Source organism: Macaca nemestrina, chromosome 12 (assembly GCF_043159975.1).
Source record: "Macaca nemestrina isolate mMacNem1 chromosome 12, mMacNem.hap1, whole genome shotgun sequence".
Classification (NCBI taxonomy): Eukaryota; Metazoa; Chordata; class Mammalia; order Primates; family Cercopithecidae; genus Macaca; species Macaca nemestrina.
In genome coordinates, this window is record NC_092136.1 from 88,981,354 (window position 1) to 88,995,309 (window position 13,956).

The 13,956-nt window shown below is 35.6% G+C and overlaps 1 protein-coding gene across 4 annotated transcripts in view; it reads left to right on the top strand.

Annotated features, from left to right (window-relative positions):
• LOC105468899 (folate hydrolase 1) overlaps positions 1-13,956 on the top strand; it is a 67,583-nt gene that overhangs the window by 18,362 nt on the left and 35,265 nt on the right. For all 4 annotated transcript variants that reach the window (XM_071075418.1, XM_071075419.1, XM_011719393.3 and 1 more), the window contains 4 exons: positions 20-121; positions 6,157-6,282; positions 7,065-7,251; positions 9,701-9,794. In XM_071075418.1, coding sequence (XP_070931519.1) covers positions 20-121; positions 6,157-6,282; positions 7,065-7,251; positions 9,701-9,794 — 509 coding nt within the window. The remainder of the gene's footprint in view (positions 1-19; positions 122-6,156; positions 6,283-7,064; positions 7,252-9,700; positions 9,795-13,956) is intronic.

Below are 13,956 nucleotides of genomic sequence, written 5' to 3' on the forward strand. Positions count from 1 at the left end.
TAATATTTTGTTTCTTTAGATTTTCAACACATCATTATTTGAACCACCTCCTGCAGGATATGAAAATGTTTCGGATATTGTACCACCTTTCAGTGCTTTCTCTCCTCAAGGAATGCCAGAGGTAAAAACACAGTGCAACAAAATAAAAATGACAAAAAGAAGCCTTCCTTCACTTCATACATTCAGCCAATAATTAAAGGGTCATAAAGGGACTTTTGATGTAATCCAATTAATTTTTTCCACATTTAAGTAATGAGAATGTCTTAGTAAGAAGGAGGAATATTGATTATATTTTATTCATAGTATTTTTAAAGATACAATTTACTGCAATGAGATGCACAAATCCCAAATGCACATTTATTGATTTTTGACAAATGCCTACATCTGGATGATCCACACCCCATCAATGTACAGAATATTACTTTTACATCAGAAAATTCCCTTATGCTTCTTCTTAATCAGCTCTACACACCCCAGAGGATATCTTTCTTTGACATTTTTGCCACCATAAATTAGTTTTGCCCATCTAATTTTTCATTTTTTTGTTCAGTCTATCTGTGTTTTCCTTTGTTGAAATGAGATTCTTAATTTTGATATTGTAAAATTATTTTCCTTATGTTTTTGCACTTTGGGCTTTCTTTATTAATATTCTCCTTCTTTATTATTTACAGTGATATAACTGCATCACTTATGTATACCAAAAATTAACAATAATTTTTTATTTAAAAATAGTATTAATATTACCAGGTTGAAGCTAAACAGAAATGACCAAATAGTATATGATAGCAGAAAGTATAATGAATCAATTTAATTTAAAACAGGTAAAAAATATAAATTATACTTTAAAAATCTTAAATGAATGTGATCTCTTGAAGAAGTTGAAGTGTGAAGTGTGAAATTGAAGAACACTAAAATGTATTGAGCAGTGAAAAGATTATGTATAAAAAAACAGGTTGACCGGGTGCGGAGGCAGGCGGATCACCTGAGGTCAGGAGTTTGAGATCAGCCTGGCCAACATGGTGAAACCCCATCTCTATGAAAGATACAAAAAAAAAATTAGCCAGATGCGGTGGCACACACCTGTAGTCCCAGCTACTCCGGAGGCTGAGACAAGAGAATGGCGTGAACCCGGGAGGCGGAGTTTGCAGTGAGCCGAGATGGCGCCACTGGATTCCAGCCTGGGCGACAGAAGGAGACTCCGTCTCAGAAAAACAAAACAAAACAAAAAACAGTTAAACCGTTTATGTTTCTGGATGAGAAAACATCATGTTATAGGGAGAAGATTACACCTAAATTAGTGGGTAGGTTTACTACATACCCAATTAAAATCTTCCAAATAATTTTTGGACTTTGACATTACTATTAATCATAAGAAAGAGTTATAAAGATCATTGTCTCTTATTTCCTTCAAATAGACTTAAAATCTTCCAGATCAATGGCTAAATAGAAAGAGCACACATGTTGTATGGGTTTGCTGTTTATGTTCAAATATCAGATGAGTTTGCTGATCGGTGTTCCTCACTGGATCATCTGTAACCCAGTGGAGTGTTAATTCTTTCAAAACCATGTTTGTCCATATCTGTGTTTAAAACATTTCACGGGCCGGGCGGCGGTGGCTCACACCTGCAATCCCAGCGCTCTGGGAGGCTGAGGCGGGCGGATCATGAGGTCAGTAGATTGAGACCATTCTGGCTAACACGGTGAAACCCTGTCTCTACTAAAAATACAAAAAAGTTAGCCAGGCGTGGTGGCGGGCGCCTGTAGTCCCAGCTACTCGGGAGGCTGAGGCAGGAGAATGGCGTGAACTCGGGAGGTGGAGCTTGCAGTGGGCCGAGATCGCAACTCCTGACCTCAGGTGATCCGCCTGCCTCCACATCAGGCCCACCTGTTTTTTTATACATAATCTTTTCACTGCTCAATACATTTCAGTGTTCTTCAGTTTCACACTTCACACTTCAAGTTTTTCAATAGATAACAGTCATTTAAGATTTTTAAAGTACATTTCATATTTTTTAGCTATTTTAAATTATTATTTAAATTTATGCACTTCAGCCTGGGCGACAGAGCTAGACTCCATTTCAAAAAAAAAAAAAAAAAAAAAAAATTCACGATTTCACGATCAGTAATCTTTGAATTTACGTCTGAATCCTGTGGAATAGGAAATATGGGACTCTGCTTTATGATGTTTAAAATTAGCAATTTGCAGTGTTGATAAAATATAGCCTATTCTAGTGGTTCTCAAGCTTTAGTGTCTGTCACAATAATCTGGATGGCTTTAAAACACAGATTTTGGTTTCCACTTCCTAAGTTTAATGGGGTGGAGCCTTAGAGTTTGTGCTTGTAACAAGTGTGATATTGTTTCTGAGGGTTCAAGGACCATCTTTGAGAATCACTGGTTTTGCCTCCCAATTCTATCTCTATAAATAAGAGTTAGGGAGATGGAAGCTTAAGGAAACAAAGAAAATTCCAGGCTAAGAGTGCAAGATTCTATTTATTCACAGTCATAGAACAATGGATGGTACAGTGTAAATTGTACAAGAAGGTCTTTGTCTAAAAACAAAGCTCTTTTCTAACTCACAGTGACAACTTGCATTTGAGAAGTGCTGAGAGGGAATATCTGTCACACTTGTTTTCATTTTCAAAGTTTACTCTCATTTTTAAGCTAATATCTTTTTCAGCTTTCTCTCCCTCACAATTTGTTTTGTGAGGATTGCTGATATATCAAAGGACAGCCATATTTAGAGACATTTAAAGGTATAGTCTCCTCAAAGTTATATTAAGGATAAATTTCATGTAGGATACTTACACTAAAAAAATTATTTTGCTGAAATCAAATTGGTTAATGACTTTGTAGCCACAGTTAAAATAGAATAAGAGTGTGCTCCAGAGAGGGCTAACAATGATAAATCAGAAATATAGTGTTGTGATTAATAGTGCATTATGTTGCATTGGTCTTAGGAAGAAATACAAGAGCTAAATGTAATCCTTTTACATTTAGGCAAATATTCAAATGTCAGTTTCCCAATTAGATTCACATTTTATTTAATATTACACCCACTTAAGCTCCAGTTCACCATTTGTATACTCTATTTAAATGCTTTTTATTTTTTTCTATACTACTTATCACCTTTTAATATAATGTATGCTTTGCTTAGTTATTAAATTTAATGCTCATTATCGTATTGTCTCATCCATGTTACAGGAAATCCCCAACTTAAGATGGCTACTTAAAATTTTTTGACTTTATGATGGTGCAATAGCCATACTCATTCAATCCACTTCTCAACTTACCATGAGGTTATGTCTGGATAAACCCATTATAAATTGAAGATATCCTAAGTCAAAAACACACTTTAGACATATAATTATTTTCAACTTAGGTGAGTTTAATAAGACGTAATCCCATTGTGACTGAAGGACGACCTGCAGTATAAGTTCCTTCAAGGGCAGAGATTTGTTGCATTACATAGGGCACTGCATAACACATGATAGATCTTCACCAATTTGTGAAATGAATCTTAGAATCAGCTTGGAGACAATTCTATTTTAATATCTCATATATATTTGTTGTGTACATGCTGTGAAAAATGTAGTCAAAAAGTGAAACAATAGCCAAAATAAAAATGATAGGATTTTGGAAATCATCTGGGACAGGGCTTTCAAACTGGGCTGTGTAAAGACTTTCCAAAGGCAAGCATGACAAGGTTTTAAAGAGATCAGTTTCCAGATCATCAATTACCCTGTGTACTTTTTCATGGTATTGAAAGCTAGCCTGTCATGTGGTCCTGCTCCCTATTTACAAGCATTTTCATCTTATTTTACAAATGAAAAACATCTCCCACCCATTCTAAGTCAATATGAAGCATTTCTATGTGTTGTAAAAATCTCTGGGGCTCCAAAAAAAGAGACAATTAGAAATATTGTTTTCAATGTTAAGATAACGAATGATTCTAACAGCTGGGTAACAAATTCTTAGCAATTCAAAGTTTACAATTGAGCAAAATTAAAGGTAAACTCAATTGAGTTTCCAGCTAATATCATTAAAATACACTTGTATGAAAGATCAATTTGTGATTTTCAGATTATAACTTGAAAGAAGTTTAAATAAGTTAGTGACAATTCCATAACAAATCTTTCATTCCTATCCAAGTTTTCTCAGAACTTACTGTAAAAACAGTAAATGTAAATTGAACTGTTGTTGCTGATCCATCTCATTCTAGCAATAATTTGTTCACTTACTGAACAAATGTGTTAAGATAATGCTTCACTGTCCCACTCATTGCATTAAGACATATTTCTAATCAAGTATTATGGTTATGCATTATTTATAAGAATTGCAATGATGTTGTTAGATTTAATTTGATACTACTAGTAATTACAATTATAACTTTATCCTTTTTTTTTTTTTTTTTTTTGAGACCAAGTCTTTCTCTGTCGCCCAGGCTGGAGTGCATTAGTATGATCTCAGCTAACTGCAACCTCCACCTCCCGTGTTCAAGAAATTCTCGTGACTCAGTCCCCAAGTAGCTGGGATTACAGGCACTTGCCACCACACCCAGCTGCTTTTTATGTTTTTAGTAGAGATGGGTTTTCACTATGTTCGCCAGGCTGGTCTTGAACTCCCAACCTCAAGTGATCTGCCCACCCCAGCCTCCTAAAGTGCTGGGATTACAGGCATGAGCCACCATGGCTGGCCTATAATTATAACTTACTCCTGAAGCTGTTTCTTAACACAATCTGTCACAAAAATAAATACTTCTTTTAAAAAATTGACTTATATAGATATACTGATTGAAGGAAATTTGACAGTGATTAATAAAAGACTTTCAAGCATATCCATATTTAAGGTAATAGATTCTGGAATGAAATTTAGAATGCTAGTTGATAATTATGGAGTGTTCTCTTGGGATCAACATCTGTGAGGAGAGCTGGATTAGGCAGAGGGAGAAGTCACCCTGCAATGCCAGCTCAAGGATAGCCTTGGCTAAGCCTATAAGGAGGTCTGGAATAGTTTCTCAGAATTGTCCTATGTTAGACTGAGATGTCCAGGTCTGTATACCCTCACATCAATCAGTCACTGAATGTGTGGCATTCTAGGAAGGGACATGACCTTGAGCAAGGGGGCTGTCTATAGCTGAGGCAATCCTTGAAGGGGCTGACAGATGAAGGTTGTCTGCAGAGAGCCTTCCCTGCAGCTGGAGCAAAAAGTCCCTCATTGACCGTGAACCTGGACAGCTCATCCTAGTGCCCAGTACAAATATATTTTACTTTACAGTAAAATTCTGTGGAGGAAGGTGGACAATATACAAGTTCAAGAAAAAAAAAAGAGATGACAAAATTTTGACTGTAAAGAAGAGCATGTTCATGTATTTTTTAAAATTGATGATGTTGAATAGTAAATAAATATAGTTTTTAAATTCCTTTGGATTGATATAAAAGTTATATACAATTTCATCTAAAAATGTTAATATTTATAGTAAGCCAGATATTGCATGCTTTGCAGCTACTTAAAGGTATGATAAAACATTTAAAATTTTAGATGAAGGGGTACATTGCCAACATTAATTTAGGGAACAGGTGAGCAAAAAAAGCTTGGAAGGTCACTGATTTAATCTAGCAGGTCATTTAGCAAATGAGAATATTGAGACTCAAATATGATATAAGATTTGCACATCATCACATTAATGATTGAAATTAGACCTATAAACCAGTGATGTTACCTGTCTATTTTTCTTTACTTGGTAGTTGTTAAGAACCATTAAACTGCTCCCTGTGAACACACTCTGAAGAAAGGAAAGATCTCATTAAGGGCTTCTGAGCCTAGGGTATCTGGACCCCTTCAGGTTGCGTGCCGCAATGTGTATATGTATAATACTTTTCTGTGGGAGAGTGCTTCTGTAGCTTCAGCTTCATAGCCACTAAATGTGGGACAAATACAAACAAATATTACTTAATTCATATACTTCTAGCCCATCTAATTCCATTCTCAATTTAAATTCATTTTTCCCATGAATCTCTTCTTCAGAGCTCATACATTTCTGACCCTCTTGTGTGCTCTAACCTCCTCCTTCTTTCAAAAATGTCCAACAGTCCCCATGCAGAAAAACCTCCTTGTTTTACATCTGACTTACATGAAGTCATTCCTGATCTCAACAGGGCGATCTAGTGTATGTTAACTATGCACGAACTGAAGACTTCTTTAAATTGGAACGGGACATGAAAATCAATTGCTCTGGGAAAATTGTAATTGCCAGATATGGGAAAGTTTTCAGAGGAAATAAGGTAAAAAATCATCTTTTTTTCCTCTCCCTCATAGTGGGTTTTACATGTGTAGAATCATTTTCTTAAAACTTTATGAATACGATGATTTTCTTGTATTCTGTGATGTGCCCATGTTACAGAAAGGTCGGCATAAAGCTTACATTTACTAGGTTATATCCCAGAGTTGAATTTGATCATTGGAATTTGGCCAGTGCAGATGGTTAGGGTGAACAGAACAAATTTTTCTGTGCTTACAGGTTATGCCTGTGGCCTACAAAGAAACATGCACTGGGTTTATTATTAAGTTTCAGTATTTTTGTTTTAAATATTTTCTACAAAAATATTTACTAAATTAAATTGTAGTATGAATTGTTATAAATAATGAGGGAAAACAGTTTACACATAGCAAATTTAAATATTACTGTCATTTTATTAGTTAATAAATATATTTTTCTTTTTAGTGGGAAATTAACTTTTAAAAAATTCCCTTTTGACTATAGAACAAATAGGAATTTGGCCTGTGGGATCTACTTGCTTATTATACTTCTAAGCTAGAGGAAGGAAAAAGCAAATACTCACTACCACTAATAAGAACATTACCAAATCTGACGCTCTGAGGATTTCTGGAGCTTATAGTAGCAAAAAGAAAAGGGAAATTCTCTCTGAGATATTCTTTGTCGTAGGCCTAATGACAAAAGTTTGAACATAAAGTTCTACTACTTATTTAAGTGTAATATTGAAAACTGATGTTACCGAATCTGGAACAACCAGTTTAAAATAAAGAAAGACACTGTGTTTTCTAGGTTAAAAATGCCCAGCTGGCAGGGGCCACAGGAGTCATTCTCTACTCAGACCCTGCTGACTACTTTGCTCCCGGGGTAAAGTCTTATCCAGATGGTTGGAATCTTCCTGGAGGTGGTGTCCAGCGTGGAAATATCCTAAATCTGAATGGTGCAGGAGACCCTCTCACACCAGGTTACCCAGCAAATGGTGAGTGATCAATCCTTGAATGTAACAGGAAACTTAACATTTGAAAGAGACTTTATTATAGAATTTCCTTTGGCACAATGGACTAAGCATGTCTTTTTTTATTCTCTTTGCATTTAAGAATGAAAGAATTTTGAGCTCTAAAATGATTGGTTCAGGTCCCTTACCCCGTTATTTGGAAACTTGGGCCTGGTGGGTTTTCGAATTCAGACTTTTTCAGATATTTAAAAAACATTATGGTGTTACACATATACCATAACTTGCATAACAGTGATGTAGGGGCCTGGGACAGAATATGAGGAAAAAGCATATAAATATTTTTGCTGCAGAGTGTATGAATACTTACGCTAAGTAGTAAATGGGGGGCGGGGAATAAGGAATATAAACAGGCTTGTGTCTGCTCAAGTTGAATTTTGCTTTCAAATGAGTTCAGCTCAGATCAGGTTTTGCTGTTAAATAAATTCCCCCCAGATTTACAAATTTCACAGTGTTTTTGGATTTCACTGTTGTGGGTGAGGGACAGGAGAGCAGAAGTTCCATAAACTTGTTAAATGGCCAATTTAGGATATAGAGCCCAGGAAATGCATATTGCTTCATTGCTATAAGATAACAGAGATAACTTTAAAAGAGTATTTCCTAAATGGCAGCATTTTACTTGCATTAACAACCCTAAAGCTAGGGGATGTTATTATCTCTTATTTGACAGGGGAGGAAAGTGAGACTAGAAGTCAGCCCAAGATCACCCCTCCTCTAAATGAGCAGTTGGATTCAAATTCAGACAGTCTGGCTCACAGAGTCCATATACTAGTCCTGTGCTGAAAGGCTCCCCTGTAAAACATTAACAAAGGGAGCTGATTTATTTTGAATGTGCTCAACTATTTGATGATGTTTACAAAAATCTGTGATCATTAAGTTTGTGTGGTTTAAAGCTAACTAAATTTTTAAAACTTGTGTGAAATACTTTGCCAAGTTATCTGTGACGTTTACGTCTTCATCTGGTTTTACTCTTAAATCATAGACTCCTGTAAAGATTATATATATATATATATATTTTGGTTTTGTAAATCTTAGAATGTAATATATTGTCAGAATTTTTTTTTCTTTTTTAAAAAATGATACATATTACCTTATAGCAAAATTACATAAATATACCTGAACTTTATTTACTCCACCTTTTTATTTCCAAGTTTTAAAAAATGCAGCTTAGCCTAAGCTTTATTAGTTATGCAAAGTCAAAATAATGAAAATAAAATGAGATTAACTGGAATGTTTCCGTTGATTTTCTTCAGATTTGAATGATGGTATTTTAGGGGGAAAATTATGTTATTTCTATGAGACTAATGTTTATTGAATTATTTTTTTTGTGCCCTATACATTTTTATTTTCCTTCTAATTTTACTTTTTATTACGGCATAATTCTAACATATATGAAAGTAGAGACAGTTATCAACATGTTGTCAACCTTGTTTTATCATTCCAATTTTTTGCTATTATTCTAGAGAATTTGAAAACAAATCCCACACAACATATTATTATGTCATTTTATGCACAGAAAGAATACGGATTTGCAGTTACCTAAGTTTCTTATTAGATTTTTTAAAAACACAGAAAAAAAAAGGAAAAACAGCTCTAATTTTTCTTAAATATGAAGAAATGATAGAATGTGTGTGCTTATTTTGAGGTAGAGTTTACATGCAATGAAATACATAGATCTTAAGAGTTCAGTTCAATAAATTCTGCAAATTGCATGTGTTTATGTCACTAAAAATAGGATATAAGGGCATTTCCATCACTCTGGAAAGTTCTTTTGTACCCCTTTCTGGTCAATTTTCTCTGTGTCCCCTAGAAGCAATCACTTTCTAATATCTAGCATCGTGTATTAGTTTGCCTGGGTTTGAACTTCAAGTAAATGGAATCAAACAGTAGATTTTTTTTTAAAGCTTTGTTTATTTCAGTGTAGTAATTTGAGATTTTCCATCACATTGTATGTATTAGTTTTTTTCTTTTGATGATTGAGTAGCATTCCATTGTGGGATTATACTATGGATTGTTTATTCATTCTTCTGTTAGAAACCTGGACTTTGTCTAATATTTGGCTAATATAAATGTGACTATTATGAACAATTTTGTACATGTCTTCTTGTGGGCATGTGCTCATCTTTCTAGAGTAAATACTCAGGAGTGGAATTGCTGTGCCGTAGTGTACATTTCTGCTTGACATTGCTTTTCAAAAGAGTTATCTTAAGTGATTGTATAATTTTAGACTAGACTCACACAAGCAATGTATGGGGATTTCAGTTGCTCCGCATTCTCGCTAATATTTGAACTGTTAATCTGTTTTACTTTAACAATTCTAGCAAATGTGACATTAGAATGTATTTAATGTGATTTACAGAGAACCATTTGAATGAAACTGAGTTTTTACTGGAAATATGGCATTTTTTTTTCTCAGAATATGCTTATAGGCGTGGAATTGCAGAGGCTGTTGGTCTTCCAAGTATTCCCGTTCATCCAATTGGATACTATGATGCACAGAAGCTCCTAGAGTAAGTTCGTAAGAAACAATGGATGGCTGTTTGGGTAATTTTCATTATTGATAGTTTTCAAATGTTAGCCTTTTATCTCCATTTTTTTAGTACTTAAATTTTCCAACATAGGTGCTCCTTGTAATTTTATCACTATAAAATAGAGTAGTGGTTCTGTTCTGGAATTTAGTATGTACGTGAGTATCTAGTGTATGACACCCATGAAAATGAGCCTTTCAGATATGTAACTGCAGGGAACCTAATTGATCAATTGCTCCAGATGCTGTGCTTTAAAACCCCACTCTATTTGTGTCAAGACCATGCTTCCTGTAGTTCTTCTCAGGCAATGACTGAGTGTGGCAAGGATACTACTACAGGCCTGCTTCTGGAAGGCATGGGACTCCTCTGATGCAAAAGTTTAACCCAGGGACTCCCTGATAGCCTGGCTCAAATAGATACTGCACCCAACACTCCTCTTTCTTTTCCTCCTCCCTTTTTCCTTTATTCAATATTAGACCTACCTTGCAGTCTAAGGATTTTCTCAGGGTTTCCTAGCTCTTTCCTCATTTTCCACACTTGCTTTTCCCTAGTAAATCTCTTACTCATGTGTTCCTCTAAGTCTGAGAGGACCCAGAATTACACACTATGAGAGCCACTTCCATTTTGTTTATATCTCTATTCTTCTCCTTCTGCTTTCATTATCGAAATTTTCTGCTTTCATTATCAAAACTTTCCCAGATTTGTTCCACTTAACCTGGCATTGGAACTGTTTCCTCTTTCCTGTGCTTCTTTCTCCCATTGCCATGTCCCTTTTTTTTTTTTTTTTTTTGAGACAGAGTCTCACTCTGTTGCCCAGGCTGGAGTACAGTGGTACGATCTTGGCTCACTGCAACCCCCACCTCCTGGGTTCAAGCAATTCTCCTGCCTCAGCCTCCTGAGTAGCTGGGATTACAGGCGCCCACCACTATGCCCGACTGATTTTTGTATTTTTAGTAGAGATGGGGTTTCACCATGCTGGTCAGGCTGGTCTTGAAATCCTGATCTCAGGTGATCCGCCCACCTCAGCCTCCCAAAGTGCTGGGATTACAGGCGTGAGTCACCGTGCCCAGCCAGCATTATTCTTTAGAGGTGAGAGAACACTGGCTTTTCTAAAAGTGAAATTGATAGATACCAAAGCATCTGGCCAGTTAGTCCCTTTTCTTCTTTGAGTTCAAGCATTTCTTAATCATTTTATTCCAATATTTATGAGGAAGCACTTTTTGACCTAGGACAAGACACTCAGTTTCAGAGGTGAAGAGCCAGACATCTGGGGAGTAGGATGCATCTGTTCAATTTAAGGGCAGATTGAGAAAGTACCCTGGTCTTTCTTCCTTGGGGCTATAAACTTTACTACATTGTTTAAGATTCAGGACACAGGCACAACTTTTGATAGCACCATAGACTATGCATTTGCCTAAAAATATGTACAAATAAAGACTAAGTATTCATGATATTTAAAAGATAAAACTCATTTTAGCATTACTTGTAATAGTGGAAAACTGTAGACAACACAGATCTTCAACAATTGATATGTACTCAAATATTAATGACTATGATAGTAAATGAAGTGATTAAAAGATATTATATGTTGTACCAGAATAATTAATAATATAGAAAAATGCTTATGATATACTATTGAGTGAAGAAAAGCAAATTTCAAAACTATATATATATACTATATATATATATAGTATTATCTCAGTTATATAAAAATTTAAGACATGGGGCTGGGCGCTGTGGCTCATGCTTGTAATCCCAGCACTTTGGGAGGCCGAGGCGAGTGGATCATGAGGTGAAGAGATGGAGACCATCCTGGCCAACATGGTGAAACCCCGTCTGTACTAAAAATACAAAACTTAGCTGGGCATGGTGGTGATTGCCTGTAGCCCCAGCTACTCGGGAGGCTGAGGCAGGAGAATCGCTTGAACCTCGGAGGCAGAGGTTGCAGTGAGCCGAGATCACGCCACTGCACTCCAGCCTGGGTAACAGAGTGAGACTCAGTCTCAAAAAAAACAAAAAAAGTAAAACATGAACCTGTATTATCTTTGTAATTAGAAAAAAAGGATGCATAATATCATGGAATTAGATGTGAGATTTATTTAAATGTTTTCAATTTGGTCTGGTTTACTAGGTCAATATCAGCTGTGCTCTGATTGTGTAATGGAATTACCTGATTGAAAAATTACAAATGTAATTCATTTGACATTACTGTGTCAGCCTCTGTAAGCCATTTTACAAATACAATCACCGTTAATAACATAACTTTCATGGAAAAGTGCATTTTACATTCAAAATTTCATAATTAAAAATAGGCATTTCTATTTATCCACTTTCTAAGCCATAATGAAATAGTCCATATAAGTGTAATTTAGTTTTTAAAAATTGTTTAAAAGAACATATGGTTTGCTTATGAATTTCACTGTGAAAATTTACTCTCTTTGCACATGTGCCTTGGGAGTGTGCCAAGCTACTCAACTCTCAGGTTCTCTCAAGTGGGTGGCAGTTTAGCATTGTGCATTAAATAGAAAAGACAGTGTTTTACAAATGGAATATATCATGAAATAAAAGTTTATTAATACATGTGTGAGAAAACGAGGAGAGATATAAAGTTATATAATGGTCCAAGAATGCTGAGAACTTAAATAAAAAATTGATGAAATGTGAGTGATGGTAAAAACTTTATGTTGACTTGAGTGGGAGAGAAAGGAGACACCATGTATGTTTTTTCCTATTTTTCTTTACATATATACTGAACACAGTGTGATTATGCGGTTTTAATTTGTCTTCTAGAGTAACTTCTAGGATGATAATTATAGTGCCAACAGTAACAGTAATAGCAGGTATCCTGCATGGAGTGCTAATTATGCTTTAGCACTTACTGTTGTGCTAAATGCTTTACATACATCTCCTTAATTAACCTATAAAACAACTATATGAGTTAGTATTGTGATACTCATTTTAACCAATGTTCAGAGAGTAAGTGAGAGAGTCGGGACCCAAATTCATGTCTGATGCAAAAGATACTTTGGTAAACACTATTTACTCCCTACTCAACTAAACAAGCATTTAGTAGCCACCTCTATTGATTATAGTGTTGTCTCATTCTTATGTCTCTGCTCAGGAGACCTTTAATGTCTTCTCACAGCCCACTCACTCAAGGAACATTTATAGAATGACTTTTATATTTCAGCCACTGCAGTAAAGGTAAGAATTAGGTAAAGATAGTAGTAATATACTCTCCTGTATTCTTGATTTTAGTAATTACAGTCTTCCCTTTTTAACTTGGTCAGTCTAATGATTTGCTAATTTTGTTGATCTTTTTTTAATTTTTTATTATTATACTTTAAGTTCTAGGGTACATGTGCACAATGTGCAGGTTTGTTACATATGTATACATGTGCCATGTTGGTGTGCTGCACCCATTAACTCATCATTTACATTAGGTATATCTCCTAATGCTATCCCTCCCCCCACCCCCCTCCTCACAATAGGCCCCGGTGTGTGATGTTCCCCTTCCTGTGTCCAAGTGATATCATTGTTCAATTCCCACCTATGAGTGAGAACATACGGTATTTGGTTTTCTGTTCTTGCGATAGTTTGCTGAGAATGATGGTTTCCAGCTGCATCCATGTCCCTACAAAGGACAGGAACTCATCCTTTTTTATGGTTGCATCGTATTCCATGGTGTATATGTGCCACATTTTCTTAATCCAGTCTGTCACTGATGGACATTTGGGTTGATTCCAAGTCTTTGCTATTGTGAATAGTGCCACAATAAACATACGTGTGCATGTGTCTTTATAGCAGCATGACTTATAATCCTTTGGGTATATTCCCAGTTATGGTATGGCTGGGTCAAATGGTATTTCTAGTTCTAGATCCTTGAGGAATCGCCACACTGTTTTGCACAATGGTTGAACTAGTTTACAGTCCCACCAACAGTGTAAAAGTGTTCCTATTTCTCCACATCCTCTCCAGCACCTGTTGTTTCCTGACTTTTTAATGATTGCCATTCTAACTGGTGTGAGATGGTATCTCATTGTGGTTTTGATTTGCATTTCTCTGATGGCCAGTGATGATGAGCATTTTTTCATGTGTCTGTTGGCTGTATGAATGTCTTCTTTTGAGAACTGTCTGTTCATAT